The 17,507-nt window shown below is 37.0% G+C and overlaps 2 protein-coding genes across 4 annotated transcripts in view; both read right to left on the minus strand.

The window, feature by feature from the left end:
* The window catches only part of LOC117794208 (myosin-2 heavy chain), a 28,266-nt gene extending 22,815 nt beyond the window's left edge, over positions 1-5,451 (minus strand). The window contains exons 1-2 of one of the 2 annotated variants that reach the window (XM_034634754.1): positions 5,110-5,451; positions 4,713-4,826 (exon numbers count right to left, since the gene is read on the minus strand). In XM_034634754.1, coding sequence (XP_034490645.1) covers positions 4,713-4,826; positions 5,110-5,313 — 318 coding nt within the window. In that variant the 5' untranslated portion in view covers positions 5,314-5,451. The remainder of the gene's footprint in view (positions 1-4,712; positions 4,827-5,109) is intronic. The other variant, XM_034634755.1, reaches the window with a different exon arrangement.
* Positions 5,452-6,764: 1,313 nt separating this feature from the next.
* On the minus strand, positions 6,765-12,435 carry LOC117790613 (arginine/serine-rich coiled-coil protein 2). 2 transcript variants are annotated; one of them, XM_034630111.1, is made up of 4 exons: positions 12,256-12,435; positions 11,373-11,855; positions 8,578-8,652; positions 6,765-7,981 (listed from the first exon to the last, which is right to left on the minus strand). In XM_034630111.1, exons 1-4 carry the CDS (start codon positions 12,319-12,321, stop codon positions 6,779-6,781), a joined length of 1,827 nt encoding a protein of 608 aa, XP_034486002.1. In that variant the 5' UTR covers positions 12,322-12,435; the 3' UTR covers positions 6,765-6,778. The 2 variants fall into 2 exon arrangements, with proteins under 2 accessions (XP_034486002.1, XP_034486009.1); XM_034630118.1 differs by lacking the exons at positions 11,373-11,855; positions 12,256-12,435 and adding an exon at positions 8,803-9,619.
* Between the last annotated feature and the right edge of the window lie 5,072 nt (positions 12,436-17,507).

The raw sequence follows: 17,507 nt of genomic DNA on the forward strand, positions 1-17,507 counted from the left end.
AAAGACTCGGAAGGAAGACACAGAAAGATAACTGATGAAAGCGTTAATTTCAAAATCAGAAAATTAAATACAAATATGGAATTTGAAATCTATGCACAAAGAAGATGTGCTACGAAATGGGAAGTTCTTAATAATTTAGTTTTTACGAATATTTGTCAATAACTGAAACCAGAAAATAAGTTAACGATCAACATTTTAGTTAAGCTCCAAATTAATTTTTTTATCAATCAAACCACGAAAATGTTTTCCTAACCCTTCCTTCCACCCTTCCTCCCTCTCTTTCAATCTCTGTACTTCTCTCTTTCATTCACTCTTCCTTTCTCTGTCTGTTTTTTTTTTTGTAGAACAAGTGAATATTTGAGAAGAGAATGAAAACAAAACACAGAAAATGTGATGATCAGCGATTGGCACGCAAATTGGACAAGGCTCCTCTGATCGATCCATGGCTAACAGGCAGAACCAATGGCAGCCCCACCGACGCCGACGCCGCCACCGACATCCGCCAGCCACAAGCAACAAGCAACAACAACAACAACAACAACAACCGCAACAACAACAACAACTGCAGCTGAAAGCCATTTGACACAGTTTGACCGAGCGTAACAAATCAACTTTGTCAAATGGAACACGATTCGCTGTTGAAACTGACGTGGCCCCAAAATGGCAGCACCACCAGCTAGCCAGCAACTAACCACCACCCAAGCACCACCCTTCCACATGAAAACTTTAGCTGATTAGCGTCGCTTGGACATGGAGTGGATGTATTATATATACGTGGATGTATCTACATATGACAGTTCGGCCTGGATAACTTTTCGATGATGATCTAACTTAATCGTTAGATACCTAACCAAATTTCTACTCCCTTTGCTACTCCCTTCTACGTTCCCTTTTGCCCCGCCTGTTAGTTGTTCGTTTTGTAGCTGACATGTAACATTAGTTACTAATGCCAAATAGTTTATATTTGTTGTTGGAACGCGACGATGCCAACATGGCGTGCTTCCGGCCCAGTGCATGCCAACTTCCCCATAAACCTCCCTCTCTCTCTCTCTCTCGCTCTTACTCTCTTTCTCTTTCTCTTCATTTCTCTGTCATCTGTAGTTTCTGTGATCTCCTTGCGATGCTTTGAGCAGCGCTTCATATTCTGACCACATGTCAATTAGCTTTCAATTTGATGCTGCTTCCCCTGCGATACACTGCCCCCGCACTGCAGCCCCGTCATCCTTCCGCTTGGACTCATTATCAACGGCAGGGTGCGTGCTCGTCGAGCTGTCCCCACTCGTCTAATCATTGCGTTTAAATTGAACAATTAAACTAATTTGGCTATGAGTTGCTGGCCCATGGCAAATACACATTTTTAGTATTCAATTTTATCATTGTTTCTTTTTTTTTTTAATTTTAAAAGCATGGGGATGACAAGGGGTCACCTTTACTTACCTCAAATGAAAACTGCAGTTGCAACTTCCGGCACAAGACAAGCAAAAAAAAAAACTCAAAAAAATAACCGAAATGAAAAGAAAAACTCGCACGACGGACAAATACTTTTGTAGTTGTGTTGTCTGTTGACCTTCTTTCGGAAATTTTCACACGATTTTCAAATGCAAATTGCGTTTTTGTTTTTTTAGGCCAAGCAACAACGACAACAACAACAACATTAACAACAGCGACAACAATAACGCACTACCAAAAAAAAAAAAATAAAAATAAATTAAAAAACAAGTAAAAATGAAAACTTAAAAAACGTTTAAAGAAATTAACACTTTATGCGGGCTGCAATTGAATCCGTCCGAGACGGAGTCGGAAACCGGGAGAATCGTTGGACGATCGCACGAAATGAAATGAATGACAATGAGCAGGTGAGTCGCCTTTTTATAGGCAACCATTCCAACCCCTAGCAACCCCATTTGCAACCCCCCCAAAATACAAAAAACCTTCCGATATTGATAAGCCAACAGTTGTCACCATCGAATCCTGGCCATCGCATCCGTACGCCCGGATAAGATAACAATCGACCAAGTTTAACCACAAATGCTTCAAATAGTTAATGGGTTCGTCTCCCAGCCGTCGTCTCTTATCACCAACCCGCCTGGCGCAATTATGCAAAACAATATGGCGGCTACTATCGATCGATTCCACAGATAGATAATAAATAAAACACCCACAGATAACATCCGACATCTAGTCTAACACAGAGACACCTGGACTATTTTTGACATAAATATAATAGATGAGCAAGAAATTTTCCAAATGCTAAAATACAATATTGCAAAAATGTCCAGTTAAGGTCTCAGTATATTTTGGAACAAAGTTTACAAAGTGTATAGAAAATAATGTCAAATTAAAAAAAATTAAAGTTAACTGAATTATGAGAAAACCAACATTAGAATAATATTTATTTTTTAGTTGTTTAGTTTAAAATAGTATTTCCATTAGGGTGCATCGATTTGTTTCATTCGATTTCTAACCCAAATTCGTAATAAACTGTCAATTCTAAGATGTTTTCTAAAATCAATTCCTGGTCCCCGCTTTTAAAATTTAAATATGTATTTTTATGAAATTTTAAGCATGTTATTATTAGCATATCTTAAGTGTTTGTAGTCCGATCCTGACAAGGATCATAAAATCAGAGGATCCATTATCCTTAAAGCATAATTTTCGTCCATGCAAGGACAAAAAACACAAAATTTTTCAACTTAAAAAGCGAAGACAAGGATTTGATTTTAAATCCATGGTTTCTTCGTGAAAAAATCGATATACCCTAATATCGACACTTAAGTACAAAAAACACTGCATATTCACTGTTTTTATCAGTACTTATAACAGGTTAGTTCCTAAGCTGACGTGTGGATGGCGGTTTAAATATAATAACTACTACAAAGAGTAAGAGAGTAAGAGACCATAAGGTCTGAAATTTAAATGAGCTGATAAACCAGCTGTTAAAAGTCGGCCAAATGTCTAAGAACAAAAGCAATTTTCAAACAAATTATTTTCAAGCTCTAGAGAACAGTATACACATCAGCCAGTGTAGTGTTACGAATTTATAGTTAACTTTTTTTAAAGATATCTTGTTATTACTTTGCCTGGCTTAAAGTCGTAAAAGTACTGTAACAATAAAGATATGAAGTCACCAATTATGATTATATTATATTATTATTATTATTATGTTATTCATTTATAAAGGACAATATTTTAAAATATCGAGTGTTTGAATAAATGTTTTGGAGACTAAAGATATAGAGAGGAAGTGCAGATAACACTATGTCCATATGTGTAGTTGAAATATCGTTCTCTTGTCTTAATAAACCTAAGCAGTTTTAATCTGTTATATATATATATACGAGTATATGGTAAAAAAATTAAAATGAACTAAAAAATATACCAAACTTGTTACACAAAAAATATATTTGAAGTTTATTTTAATAATATAACATAAATATAAGATAGTTGTTCTGAATTATTGTTTTACGCTTTATATGAACAAGAAAATTGTATAATAGGATAAGCAGTATGCTTTATAACAATAATTAATCTTCATATAAACTTTATAATACCCTTTTCAAGGCATTTCAATGGATATAAACTACGTGTAGGTACAGTCGCACACAAGCTGGGTAAACAATCGCATTAAAAAATAAAAGAAAGATACAAAGCCCAAGCCCATGTCACAGAGCCCCACCCAATCCAACAATGGTATCAGTTGGGTCACAGGTCGCTTGGGGAAGTGTGAGAGTAAGGGTATGAGTGAGGGTGAGGGTAATCGGTTCACAAAAGGGTGCAAAGAGGGATACGGATTGATAGGCGACCTAATCAGAAATAATTCGGTAAATTAAACAAACAGGGTGGCGGGCAAATGATGAGGATTTAGTCATGGGCATATATGTACATACATAGATATGGCATATCCAGGAGTGGAGCATATGGGCGAAAAAAGAAAGAAAAAAAATATAAACTACAAAAACCACATCCGCTTTATGACTGAGAGCGAGTAAATAGAACGTAATTTGAAATCAAATAGAAAAATTCGTAGAGTTCCACAGAAGAGCGTCATGTAAATAATACTTAGTTGTATGTTGCATGGGGTTAAGCTGGGTGTATGGGGTGGGGGAATAGACAAGCTGCCTGCTGCTTATCGGTGTGCGCAACATAATGTGGCAGCAGGTAACCATTGATAAGACAACAACACGTTGCAGAGACACGAAGCAGGGGCTGGAGCTGGAGCAACAGATAAGCCAACAAGGCACTGCCTGCTCCTGAGCTGCCAGCGCTTATCATAATTTAAATATTAATTTAGGGATATGAGCGAGAGAACATTTGACGTGCAACCGATGCCGATGCCGAGGCCGACGCCGATGGGAATGGCGATGCCATTTGCTTATCGCTGCGTGCAAACAGCTCGGGCAAACAGCCAACGATATGGAAAGCCAAGTTCCCATATAAACATATAGATACTTATATATTTATATATACATATATCTGTACATATAAAACTAACGTATGGTGCACACGGTCCATTGGGTCGGTGTTGCAAACCGGAAATGCAACAGCAACAGTAACAACAGCAGCAACAGTTGCTGCAGCTGCAATTGCAACTGCAACAGTTGCCGACTCCATTTGGACTGCTGCCAATTGGCGTAGTCTCATGATGTTGCCACGCCCCGCCTGGCCGCCTTCACATGTTAACCAAAGTGTTTTGCATCATTTGTACAACTCACCGACGACTTTGCCTCGCTGTGCCTCGCCGATGTGGCATCAACTTTGCCACTTGCGTCGCTATCGCTAATTTTTTGGCCTTTCAGTGTTGAAATCTGCTTGCGTAGTGCGACAATCTGTTGGGCAAAGATGCGGTATGTTAAACAAACAAATACAAATCGGTTGCAAGTTGTCAGTTGCAAGTTGTCTGTTGCAAGTTGTCAGTTGCTGGTGGCATAAAAGGAATGCAGGAATAACGGGGCAGGAAGGCCTACAAGTGCGGTGCATTCAACTTGGTCAGTTGCAGCTTCAATGAACTGCAATCCCACCAGCAACAACAATGACAATAACAAACAACAACAACACATATTGCATACATACAATATATGGAAGATTCCCCGCCTTCCACCATTCACTTACCTCCCGATCTTTATCCTCGCACGCCTTGTCCAGCTGCTCCTTCTGCAATTGCGTCTCGGTGAGCAGTTCGAGTGCCGTTTTGGTGTTCACATCCGATCCGCGGTACTCCTCATCGCCGGGTCCGGCGGTGTCGGCCAACACCTCCTGGGCCAAGTTCGTCAGTTGTCCTTTGATGGTGTTTAGGCTGTTGTTAAGCCACGACATGCTGCCTGCTGTCTTCGTCCCGCTGCTGCACGCTCCCTAGCACAATGTTTACCTATTTGACTTGGCCGTATATGATTTAAATTAAAAAATAACTCATTTATTATTTTGCGTGGCACAAGAGCTGCTTCAGCTGATTATTGTTATTGTCATCGTTGCTATCGATAGTCGCACTTTCGATATTTGTCTGATGTACGTGCCAAAATGCTCGATGCTGTGACGCTCAGCTTAGCTATTTTATAGCTAGCTCTGGTTATTTCAATGATCAAAATCTGCAAACGGCGCTCAATTTATTTTTTTCGTTTTTTAGCAATAATTTGGCAGAAAATCAACAATTTAATTAAAAATTTGTTATGAATGCTGGGCGTTCGCTTAGCCTTAGGGGTAGAAGTTGTGTAAGTAAGTTTAATTTAGTTACATTCAGAAACTTGACAAAATTCTAAAAAAATTCTAAAATTTTTAAAATTCTAACTATAAAATAAAAGAAATTACAGGTTTTTATACATGTGATAAAAGGCAATTTGTTGTTTTCCTATGGTGTAGTTATTATAACCTGAGCCCATTATAATGGGCAACAAAGGGTATAATGCAGAATGTAGGTAACATGCGGAAGGGGGCGTGGCAGACCACCCAAAGTATATATATTCTTGATCAGAATCAACAGCCGAGTCGATTGAGCCATGTCCGTCTGTTTGAACGCGTCGATCTCAGAAACCATAAAGGCTTGACTTCAAACTTGGTATGTAGGTTCCTAGATACCATACGCAGATCAAGTTTGCTTTTATTTATGGATCGGACCACTACTATATGTATGTATATGCTGCCATAGGAACGATACATCGAAAATAAAGTTTTTGTATGAAAAAGTTTTTTGTCGGTCGAAAATCAACTTTCAGTACAGAGTACCTGGGCGCAGGGTATCCTACTCACGAGCACGCTCGACTGTAACCGCCCACTTCTTTTTTAATGTAGATTTTATTTCACCTATTTTTAGAGTTATATTTGATTTGTATATGTCTTGACTTGTCAAAAGGGGCCAAATCCAATTTAAATTTTTCTCAAAAATGATTGATTTTGTTAAATGCAAAAAAAAAAAACAAAATAATCAATATTTACAGTTCATGAATAATTTTTATTACAAGATCATGGAATCCCTGCTATAAACTGTTTGAATCCAAGTAACATAAAACTGCTATATAATGTTAAACAGTCAGAACATAACCCTCCCCGTTTATAAAAAAAAGATCGAAAATTGGAACATTTCTTGCAAATTTATTTGAAATAATAAAAAAAAAATATAGAGAAATATTTTGTTATAACAAATAAATATTGCTATTTAAGAACAGTTGAATGTGACTATTGAGTGACGGATGCGACGTCGTCCTATTTACAACTTGCACTCAAATAGTTCCAAGTTTTGTAGTGCTGCTGCTGCTGCTGCTCTTCTCCTTCTTCTTCATCTTCATCTTCAATAGCTACGTGGCTGAGAGCCAAATCCAAGTCCCACGCCCCGCATTGTGTGTGTGGCGGCACGAGCCACCTCATATTGTTGCTCCATGTTGGAGAACATGCGTTGACGAAGCTGGACATCTGTGGGGACAGATGCGACACTGCTGCTGCCATTGCTGCTACTTGGCTCTGTCGCTGATTCGTCCATGTTATCAGTGTTGCTGTTGCTGTTGTTGTTGTTGCTGCTGCTGCTATTTATGCTGCTGTTGTCGTTATTATTATTGTTATTATTGGTATTCTTAATGCCCATCAATCGCATAAACTTGGATGCCACTTTGCCATCCGAGTCTTGAGAGAAATGAGCATTGCCCCATTTGTTGGCCGAGTCTTCGCTCTTCTTAGAGCCCCAAAGAAGCTTGCGCTTCTGCTGTTGCTCCGCATATCGATTGGCGTTGATAATTCCAGGATTGTAGTATTTTGGCAGCTGTAGAGCTGCCGGTTGCGTCTCAACAGTTGGCGGCGTGCTCAACTCTAAGGACATTAACGATGGTATCTTGGGTGCATAGTTGGGTGTGGGCAACAAACCAGCTCCTGCTCCTCCGCCAACAGATAAACTCCCAGCGGTAGTGGGAGCAGCAACAGCTGAAACAGCTGCTGCAGTCGACAGCGATGGCGCTCCTGATTTGCCGAGCAGCAATCCAGTTGACGACATGCCTCTGGACTGCGATTCAACATCATTTGGCCTGTTTGCATTTGCGTTTGCATTTGAATTTGACCGATCAGTTGGCGATCGGGAACGACTGCTAGAGTCACGGGATCCGCGTCCACGATATTTGCGTGATGTCCGAGTCGGTGACTGACGTCTGCGTTTCGGGGGCGTGCCAACGGGCGTACGTGAGCGAGAACGCGAACGAGAGCGGGAACGTGAATCTCGGCGACGACGACTGCGCTCGTCATAGGAGCGACGCTGCGAATGCTGCTGCGACTGAGATTTGTACGTCGAGGATGTGGTGGATGAGTTATGTGAGCGCGAGCTATCGCTATAGCGTGTCTCCTTATTGTGATGATGACGTGATGCCGTCCTATCCCTGTCTCTGTCCCTGTCCCTGCCACTGCCGCTGCCACTGCCATTGCCATGACGACGATCCTCACGCTCACGATCGCGTTCACGCTTATAATCACTGTCCTTGTTGCTCTCTTTGGTGCGATGATGGCGATCGCTCTGAAAAACATTAAAGTGTTTGTAATTAAATTGGAGTTACAATTCAGTAAATGCCAAATAGCACTGTTTAGAGCGAGAGGGAATGAAGGGTTGTCTTCGGTAAGATCTGAGCATTACACTACACTACAATTGTTCCTGAGGCTGTTATATGGTATAGTAATCTGTACTGTACATAATCGTTAATTTCCCTAATGCATAAATGTGTCACATTTTGGCAGTTAAAGTTCAATAAAATGCCTGAAAATCAATTTAAGTCACACAATAACAGAAATAATAAAATTACATCCATATAGAGGTGTTAATTTCCCGATTATTATACTTTCATATATTATAAAAAAAAAAATATTGCAGTTTGTATTTGTTTAATATCGTTTTCTATTAAGTAATTCCCTATTGTACTCCTCACTCTCCTACTCTTATTATCTACAAAAATAAATTTAACATTACTATGATAACCTGATCTACAATAGCCGTTGAAGTATTTAAGCTGAGTGTACGAACAATTGCTGAGCTAACTAGATTTATTTTAGGGGAATTGCCAAACCTCTTTTAATGCAAGGATTTAACCAGAGACTATCTCAACAGGTGAGCCTTACCTTGCTGTGATCCTTGTCGCGATCCTTATCCCTGTTACGCTCTGAGTCGCGCTGTCGGCCACGTCCGTGTGCCTCCTGCAATGAGAAGACACAAGCGGCAGGATCTTATATTAATGCTTTGTCGGCAACTGAAAAATTAAGAGTTGGTTAAATCAAATTTATAGTTAAATTCAAAATGAAACAAATGATAAATTCGTTAGGCCGCCAGCCCAAATAGAACCCAACAAAAGATGCGTCGACTCGTTCTTGTCCCATTCTTGTAGATTGTCCATGCGGATGCGATTAAATTGTTTCTGGCTGCTGATGTTGTTCTTGTTGTTGTTTATTAGATTTGTCGACTGCTCCGATGCTGGAAAAGATGTAAAGCTTTTGCGCTACGTTGATCTCACATTGTGTGGGGGCGATATTTCCAGTTGATAGTTGTTGGTTGATAAATGTGTAGATTAAATATGCTAAGTTTTTGTTTTTTTTTTTTTTTTTTGTTTTTATTGTTATTATTTGTGGCAATACTCACATTGATGCGTCTCGATCATCTTTCTCTCTTTGTCGCAACCATGCGGTCAGAGTGTGTGTTTCAAGGAGTTAAAGGAGTGGGACACACACATACCCTGTTGGGCGCGTTGGAACAACTCTAATAACTCTAAAACTGTCGCGTCTATTGGTTTATTGTAACATCAGTCCTGATGTAAGTATGTATGTCAAAGTCGAGGTCGCGATGCGGTTCAAGTCTAGGTCGAGGTCGAGACTTTTTCATTTTTTTTTTTGCTTTCTTTTGTTTTTGGTTTGGTTTTGGTTTGTTTACATAATAATAACAATAACAAAATGGTATATTTTAGTCATATATAAATATAAAGGTTGCATAAAAGTTGTAAGCTTAATTACGTATTAATAACAAAATACGAATACGAAATAAGAATTAGGATTAAAATAGTTGCTAATAGAGAGTAATTACAACAACCTTGACTCCGACACCAATAAATTCATAAATGCCATGAACAGCTGCTGCACATACACACACACACACACACACACATACTCACACACACACACACACACACACGCACACACACACACACACACACACACACACTGCTAGTCGTGGAGGAGCTCTTGAAAGCGGACCAAAGAAAGCAGCCAGACAAAACAAAAAATCAATTTATAGATTCAATATTTGAAGGAAAGGGCACGAAACCACCAAATGTAAAAATTATAAACTAGAACGTAAAATTGTTTTATGCATCGATACGAAGTACCATGTATCATGTTATTGCACAAATGTATTTACGCATGGACAACAGTAAAACAAATTAAAACTATGACTATAAATACCTCTCATAAATATTTCAATATGCGTGCTAACAAATGTTGAAGTTTATCGTGAAAAAAGTTTTTTGAAATTTGCATAGCATACAAATAAATTATTGAATTGGTAGCATTCTTTTTCTCATACCTTAACAGTTCTTAACTACTTTAAAATTATTACTTTCATGTTATAATTATAGTTTTCTCAGAAACTACAAGCGAATTCTAAAGTTTTTACAGATTTTTTAAATATCTCACGAATTCCGCTAATGCTTATTCCAAGGAATAACACCAAAACCAATAAAGTTTACGGTTTCGGTTCCGGTACAATCCGAAATAACTATTTCGGTAAAAGGTTCTATTTCAGTTTTCTTCTTCCGGTTTCGGTAGCAGTACCGATAGCAGTTCCGGCACCAAATCAATTTTGAAACATTTTGAAATGATAATGTGTCGTTTTATAATAATTATTACATCGAATAAATATCTAGATCCAGAGGAATAAAATTTTTTGAAAGAATTTAATTAAATTTGAACGCAGAATAAATTAAGATGCCAAACCATGATCAAAATGACATTCCGTTTGAAAATCGGCAAAGTTTTGCCAAAGTTATGTCAGTTCGAAGTTTCTTAAGCCTCTGCCGAGCAACTTTACAAGTCAAAATTTGTCTTCATTTTGACATGATTTTTTACAAGAAAATGAAAGTCCTCAGAATGAAGTTTAAAGGGTCGTTTTATACTAATTACGGTATAAGGAGTTGATTAAAAGTAAAAACTTGAGATTTAAAATTTTGAATTTTCAAAAATTCAAAGGGGGGACCCTTACCATTAACGTGGAACCATGCCTATGATGGTCGAAAAAAATTTAAAATTTTTTTAATGCAAATAATTTAAATGCAGTTTGAATTAAGAGGCCGAATCATAATCAAAAAAGCATTACGAATGGGAGTTTGAAGTTTGTCATCTTTGTGACCTAGCAACTTTACCACAGAAATTATAAATTTTTAAGCATTGGGATAGCATATAAATAAAATATTAAATTGGTGGTCTCTTCTATTCATACCTAAACAGTTCTTTACTATTCTAAAATGATCACATTCATTTTATTATTATACTCTTTAAAACAAAAAAACAACATACTCATATCAAAGTTTCAACAGTTTTCTAAAAGATCTCACATATTCCGCTATATGTAATAATAATTTAAATTAAAATCTCAACCTTACATTGAATCTACGTATAAACCAATTACAATCCATAAATCTGTAAATAGATTAATTGCTGTATTACATATGCAGATTTCTAAACATAGAATAATGAACATTTCTTAGTTGCAAAACTTTCTAATATTGTGAACTAATATGATTGACATATTAAATGGATTATTTAAAAAATTTTGAATGGATTTGCTTAGTCAGTTATCCTTAAAATGTGCACATTTGAAATCTTTATAGGAGGCATTTCATTATTTATGGCAAAATGCAACAAAAGTTTACCTCATCAGTGTTGTTGTTGTTGCGACTGCTTCTACTCCTGTGATGGTGATGATGATGATGATGATGACCATGTCGCCCACCGCCTGTTGGCAACGGCGGTGTGTGCGCCATTTGATGTTCTACTGTAGCCTTGGACACAACTGGCGACAGAGTTGCCAGACGTTTCTTAGTTTTGTCTTTGCCATCACTTTCAACGCTGCTGTCACTGGCAGCGCTGCTGGCGCCGCTGTTGCTGCTCGAGCGTCGTCGATGGCGTCGACTGTGACGCTCGTTGGTTTTGTTTTTGGTCTTCTGACGCTTTGCAGCAGCTAGAAGAGATGATGCCTCCAGTGATGATGCCGTTGCCGTTGCCGGTGTGCTGGAGTGTGAAGCGGCGGGCGGGCTGCGTTTTCGTGAGGATGTTGATGTGGATGCAACCGCAGCGGTTGGTGATGTTGCCGCCGTTGCTGCTGCTGCTGCCAATAATGTTGGTGCTTGTGGTGCCTAGGGGAATTTTGCAACTATTCAGAAACAGCAAATTCGCATTATTTTACTAAAGCACTAGGTACAACTACATACATTATTAGAGAGGCAAGGGTAACGGGTGTGCGGGGAATAGAGGGGTGTACTTGTTTTGATATTTATTGGATTGGGAAAAGTCCCGCCATACGTATTGCAGTACATACATATGTACACTTGCTTATTATATACATATGACATACATATACATATGCATTTGCCAGCATACAAACATACATACATACAGACACACATGCATACTTATATACATGGAGGCACACGCACGCCTCAGCCAAAATGTATACACAAAAAAAAAAAAAAATACGCTGACAATCGGCATTCTATAATTTTCATTCTGTCCTTTCATTTTATATGGAGTATTTACCCTTATCTCGTAGCCTGTATCTTCGTCGTTGTCGTCCTCGCTGCTATAGTTGACCAGCGCATCCATAATTTTGATTTTTTAATTGATTTTGGCGTGTGGTTTATCCAAAACTTGAATATTAAAATCAATAAATCTATTTCACTGCTGTTGCAAATCTTCCTTCTACAGTTGTATCTAGGGATGGGTTTCGATGACAACATCGATATTTTATCGATATTGATAAGCAATTATTTAGCATGAAACGATATGTTATTCAATGCGATTTTGTCGATATATGCTATGATATTATTTCGGATATCAATATCGCCAGTTTCCTGGATATCGCCATCCCCAAGTTGTATCGAATCGTCCAGAATAAGTTCGATTGAACTAGTTTCCAAAATGAACGATAGAGCTGTGTCACTGATTGAAGTTCATATAGTTCAGTTGTTTACTTGTTTTCCTCGTTCATTTGAGTCCCTTTATCAACCGTGGCAGCCCTGCTTATGCGCTCTAATTCAAATTAGGCGACTTTGAATTAGATAACAAAATAAATCAATAACCTTAAAACGTGACAATATCGATTTGAATGAAGGAACAAATTATTACATCAAATTGAAATACAAATTATTATAAATCTAGCGATAGATTTAGTTCCCTTAAGACGCAACCCTGGCGCTTTATCAACTGTGAGCACACTTATCTCTGTGCAACTCTGCTTATGCGCGCCAATTTAAAAAGGTAAACTTTGTATCAGATAACATTTTACATCGTATTATGCAAGCTGCTTCTTATGTCACCTGTAGCATGCAAATACTGAGAGCTCTCTTATGCCCCCTTTTACACCTTACATAGATCCATCAATTTGATTATTTTAAGCGACCCCAAATTGTAAGAAGATAAAGTATTTTACACTTTGTGACGGCTTGTTGTTGTTTACTTATTTCTGTTTTTTACAATTTTGTTTACGCACATTTTCTTCCATTTTTTTGGCTAACGTGCCAGCTCCAACGTCGCCGACTTTACAAATTACCCTTATTATTGTTAAAAGATAAAGCACAACGAATTTGGCAGCTAAAAATAACTATAAATTTACAATAGAGCTGGTCGTAGGGCCATCGAAATGGGGAGTTGGCATTTACCACTTAGCACTTGACCAATGCGGGGGAGGGGTTATCGCCCCAAAGCACAGTGCGAACTCTCCGTAACGGACACTAGTCTATGAATCATTCTTGACAACAATCAACTATCACAAGGAGTAAAATGTAAAATGGTGTAAAAGTGCACAAAAGGGGAATAAAATAGGTTACAGACCAAGATTGAAAAAAAAGCTAAAACAAATAGAAATATAAATAGGTGAGAATCTGAAATTTAAATAGGTAAAGGACATATAATAATTGTGACATTCATTACTGTGATTATTTAAAGAAATATTGATATTGTTGACTAATTTGAACCAAGTTTAGTCAGGTGGTCCGATCCAAAAATAAAAACTTGATATAACTTCCGTTATCCAGCTCTAGCTCTATCATATGGTAAGCCAAACTGGCAGCACTGAACTCAACCCTAAACTCACTCAGCTGACTCTTTTATCAAGAGCACACTGTATGAAGCCTTTTCATCGCCTCAGACTGTCAGGGCTACCACTGTGGGGCAATTCTGGTGTGGATTACAGCAAAATGTAATGCCACAATATACAATAAACACACATATGCACAGTATGTACATATTTACATACATATACATATAGTAAGTATGCATGTGTTTTGTTTTTTTTCTCTTTGCACTGTTTGTTTAGACTTTTCACATGTTGTTTTGATTTCTTGTTTTGTTGTGGTCTTAGTTTTTGTGCCACTTTAGAATATTGTTGGTTTGCTGTGCAAGGTTAATTGCTCTTCACACACTTATTTGTTGTTATTAGAAGAGTATTTAATTTGAATATTTATTCATGCATTAGCAATACATGATTTTGCATTAAATTCGCTTAACACTTAAACGAGTGTCTCCCATTAACAAAGTTGAACTTTGGCAGCTCACACACACACACTCACAAACACACACACATACGCATAAATTTAAAATTGTTTACCAATTTTGCTCCTATTCTTCAAAAGTAATTTCAAAATCTGTTTGTGGCAATCATTTATGCGAGAGCTGTCACATAAGTTCTTAAGCAATGCATTTCATTAAATATTTTTCAGGGATCGCAACGGATATAATTTTTAAATAAAAATCAAGGAATTAAAATTATTTTTTTATTTTTACTACACAAAAGATTTTTAATGATTTACATTAATTTAAATTAAAAAAATAATAATTATATTTATATTTATACACAAATCAAATATAAAAATGTAATGTTTTTTGATTTTGGAAGTTCACAACTTGGTTCAAGATTTGTACATTAAATTTTTATTTTAAAAGTTACTTTTGAATTTTAAAAGAAAAATAATTTTATTTATAATTTTCATTTAAAAAATTGAAAAGATATACATAATGATTTTGAAATAAAAATTGAGATTTTATTATTGATATTAATTATTTCAAAAATTGATCGAAAAAGCGAGTTAAAATTAATTTTAATAATTTAAAAATATTTCATACAACTTTTAGAACGACCCTCGCTTTGTTTACTTCTTGGTCTAATCTTTTTACACAAAGCTGCCGCGCGACACTTACAAAATTATGATGGACAACAAACCCGCTGCTGTTGTTGTTTTTATCAAATGCAACAACAACAACGATAAATGAAAAAATAGCATAAACAGGTCGCTGATAAGGCGACCATTTTAAGTAGTCCATGAATAACTGTAAACATCCACGTATGAATGTGTGTATGTATCTGTGTAAATATGTAATTATATTTATGTATGTATAACACTTCTATTGTCCTCAAATTCAGCAACTAGAACCTACGACAGCAAAAAGGACAAAAAAGGACACGTTGCATGGCGCACGTAGACGTTGCACTTATGTTTGTACATATGTATGTATATGTATATGTAGACGCACAGAAGCACACGCGACAAACACAAGGTGACACAATTAATTTTGTGTCATTTTATGCAAGCAGATCAAAGGCAAACAGAAATAAAAAAAATAAACACTGCGACTAACGGAGGCTACTGACTCCACCTCAGTTGGTGTGTCGATGTGTGTGTGTGTGTCGGTGACGACGTGCCAAAATCCGCATACAAAAACCAATAGCAACAACAACATAGCCGAATCGAGCCGAACAGAGCCGAGACGCAACGACCTCATGTTGCATCGGGTTAAATCTTCTATCTCCCCTAGCAAAGAGCGCAGAATCAATGAAATTGAAAACACACACATGCAAATGTTGTATGTACATCTGTGTGTGTGTGTGTGTGAAACTGTCAGCTGTTGTTGCTGTTGTTGTCATGAAGCCGGCCGACGACAATGAGGCGCAACACGTACGCCAAAAAAAAATGGCGTTGCGGAAATCTCGAATACACGAGAAGACAACCTTGGAAAGAGCGCCAAACGCACAAAAGCAACGCAAAAAAAAACAAACATAAAGTAACCAAAACAGATGTTAAATCAAAAGAAACTGAGCCAAAATAGAAGCTGAGCTGAGCTTCTAAATACATACAGACATATTTACATACATATGTATGTATGTACTTATATACATACGCATTAGATTTGGTATTCTACAACAATCTCAACTGTCGCGTGTAATTACATACATATATGCGTACATATGTACATATGTTCTTATACATACATATGTATGTATGCCGCATTTTTATAAGCCGGGCGCAGATTAGTGATGGCACGTTTAATCACATGATACACATAAATCGATTACTTTGCCTCAATTCACGATAATCAGTTGTAAAAATATCAAAACAGTGAAATTAAAAAAAAAAAATGTAGGATCGCTAGGCTTTAATTAATTAAATGATTCAATAATGGACCAATGAAATTTTGTGCCATCACTAGCGCAGATTAATGTAGCCCAAATTTGTACACACATACTTTTATACGCACACACTTAAAATTTAACAGCAAAGCAGACAAGATTTTTTATTTACATCCCAATTCACTTAACCGTTGATGTACAATTAGCATGCAAATGAACATTTCTCAAACTACGCAGTCTTTTTCCGAATTCGGCAAGTTGCGGCCCGCGCCTGTAAATTAACATTATGCTGCTCACGAATGTGAGCAAGTTAAAGTTCAACAATAAATTGTAAATTTTTTTTGCACATTAAACTAAATATCTTCCAAAACAATAACAGTTTTTAAATGATTATTAACAAATTATTCATGCAACTTTATTATTTCAGTTAACCGAAATCAGCCAAATTTTATTCACATCCGGATGGCCAAAAATGATTAAAAGTTGACAGCAATTTATTTATTAAGCGTCAACTAAGAAAAGTCGATATAGAGAAAAAAAAAGTTATGAATTACAGTTTAAATATCATGAAATAAGAATATAAAATCAACTATTATGTTAATTAGATAAACAGAATTTTGCAAGCAAAGATCTGATCTGCATACCAAGCTACAAATTACTGTTGGGTCGTGTGCTCTGCTGTGTGCGTGTGTTGGATAAGCGTGACTCTGCTGTAATTGTATGAGTGATAACATTTGGACAATCGAATACGCACATATGTATAAATGTACACACATACAGCTTGTCATGTAATTATTTTGACAAAAGAATTACACTTAATTTTAAAAACAATTGGATAGGACAATTACCAATTAATTAATATAAGGAATTTAAAAAAACTTGTGCTTTTTGGAAAATTTTAAATTTTGTCCAAACAATAACGATTAACTGTATGACATACACATGTACATACAATATTTTAATTTCTATGAGAATGTTATTGATAGGTTCCAATTGCAAGGTAACTAATGCACATTCTCTTGGACCTGTTGTTGTTATTGTTTTAATGTTAATTCTTTGCATTTAGTGGCGCTTGGATGTTACGTGACGCTTTGACAGTCAGCCGCGTTGTTCATATACACGTATGCACACACACACAGACACGATCAGAGAGACACAAACACATTTACATGAAGCCTGAGTGCATTGCACTCTAAATACAGCAACAACTACAACGGCAAATTGGCGCTGCTGGGGGCCATTTTCAGTCTAAGCCAACATGCAGCTGGTTGCCTAGTAGACCAAAAGGCAAAGCTACATATATACATATGTACGTGTATATGTAAGTATGCATATGCGGTTATGTACGCATAACAGCTGATGCATTACAGCTGTTAAGTTGGCACAT

This window comes from Drosophila innubila, chromosome X (assembly GCF_004354385.1).
Source record: "Drosophila innubila isolate TH190305 chromosome X, UK_Dinn_1.0, whole genome shotgun sequence".
Taxonomy (NCBI): Eukaryota; Metazoa; Arthropoda; class Insecta; order Diptera; family Drosophilidae; genus Drosophila; species Drosophila innubila.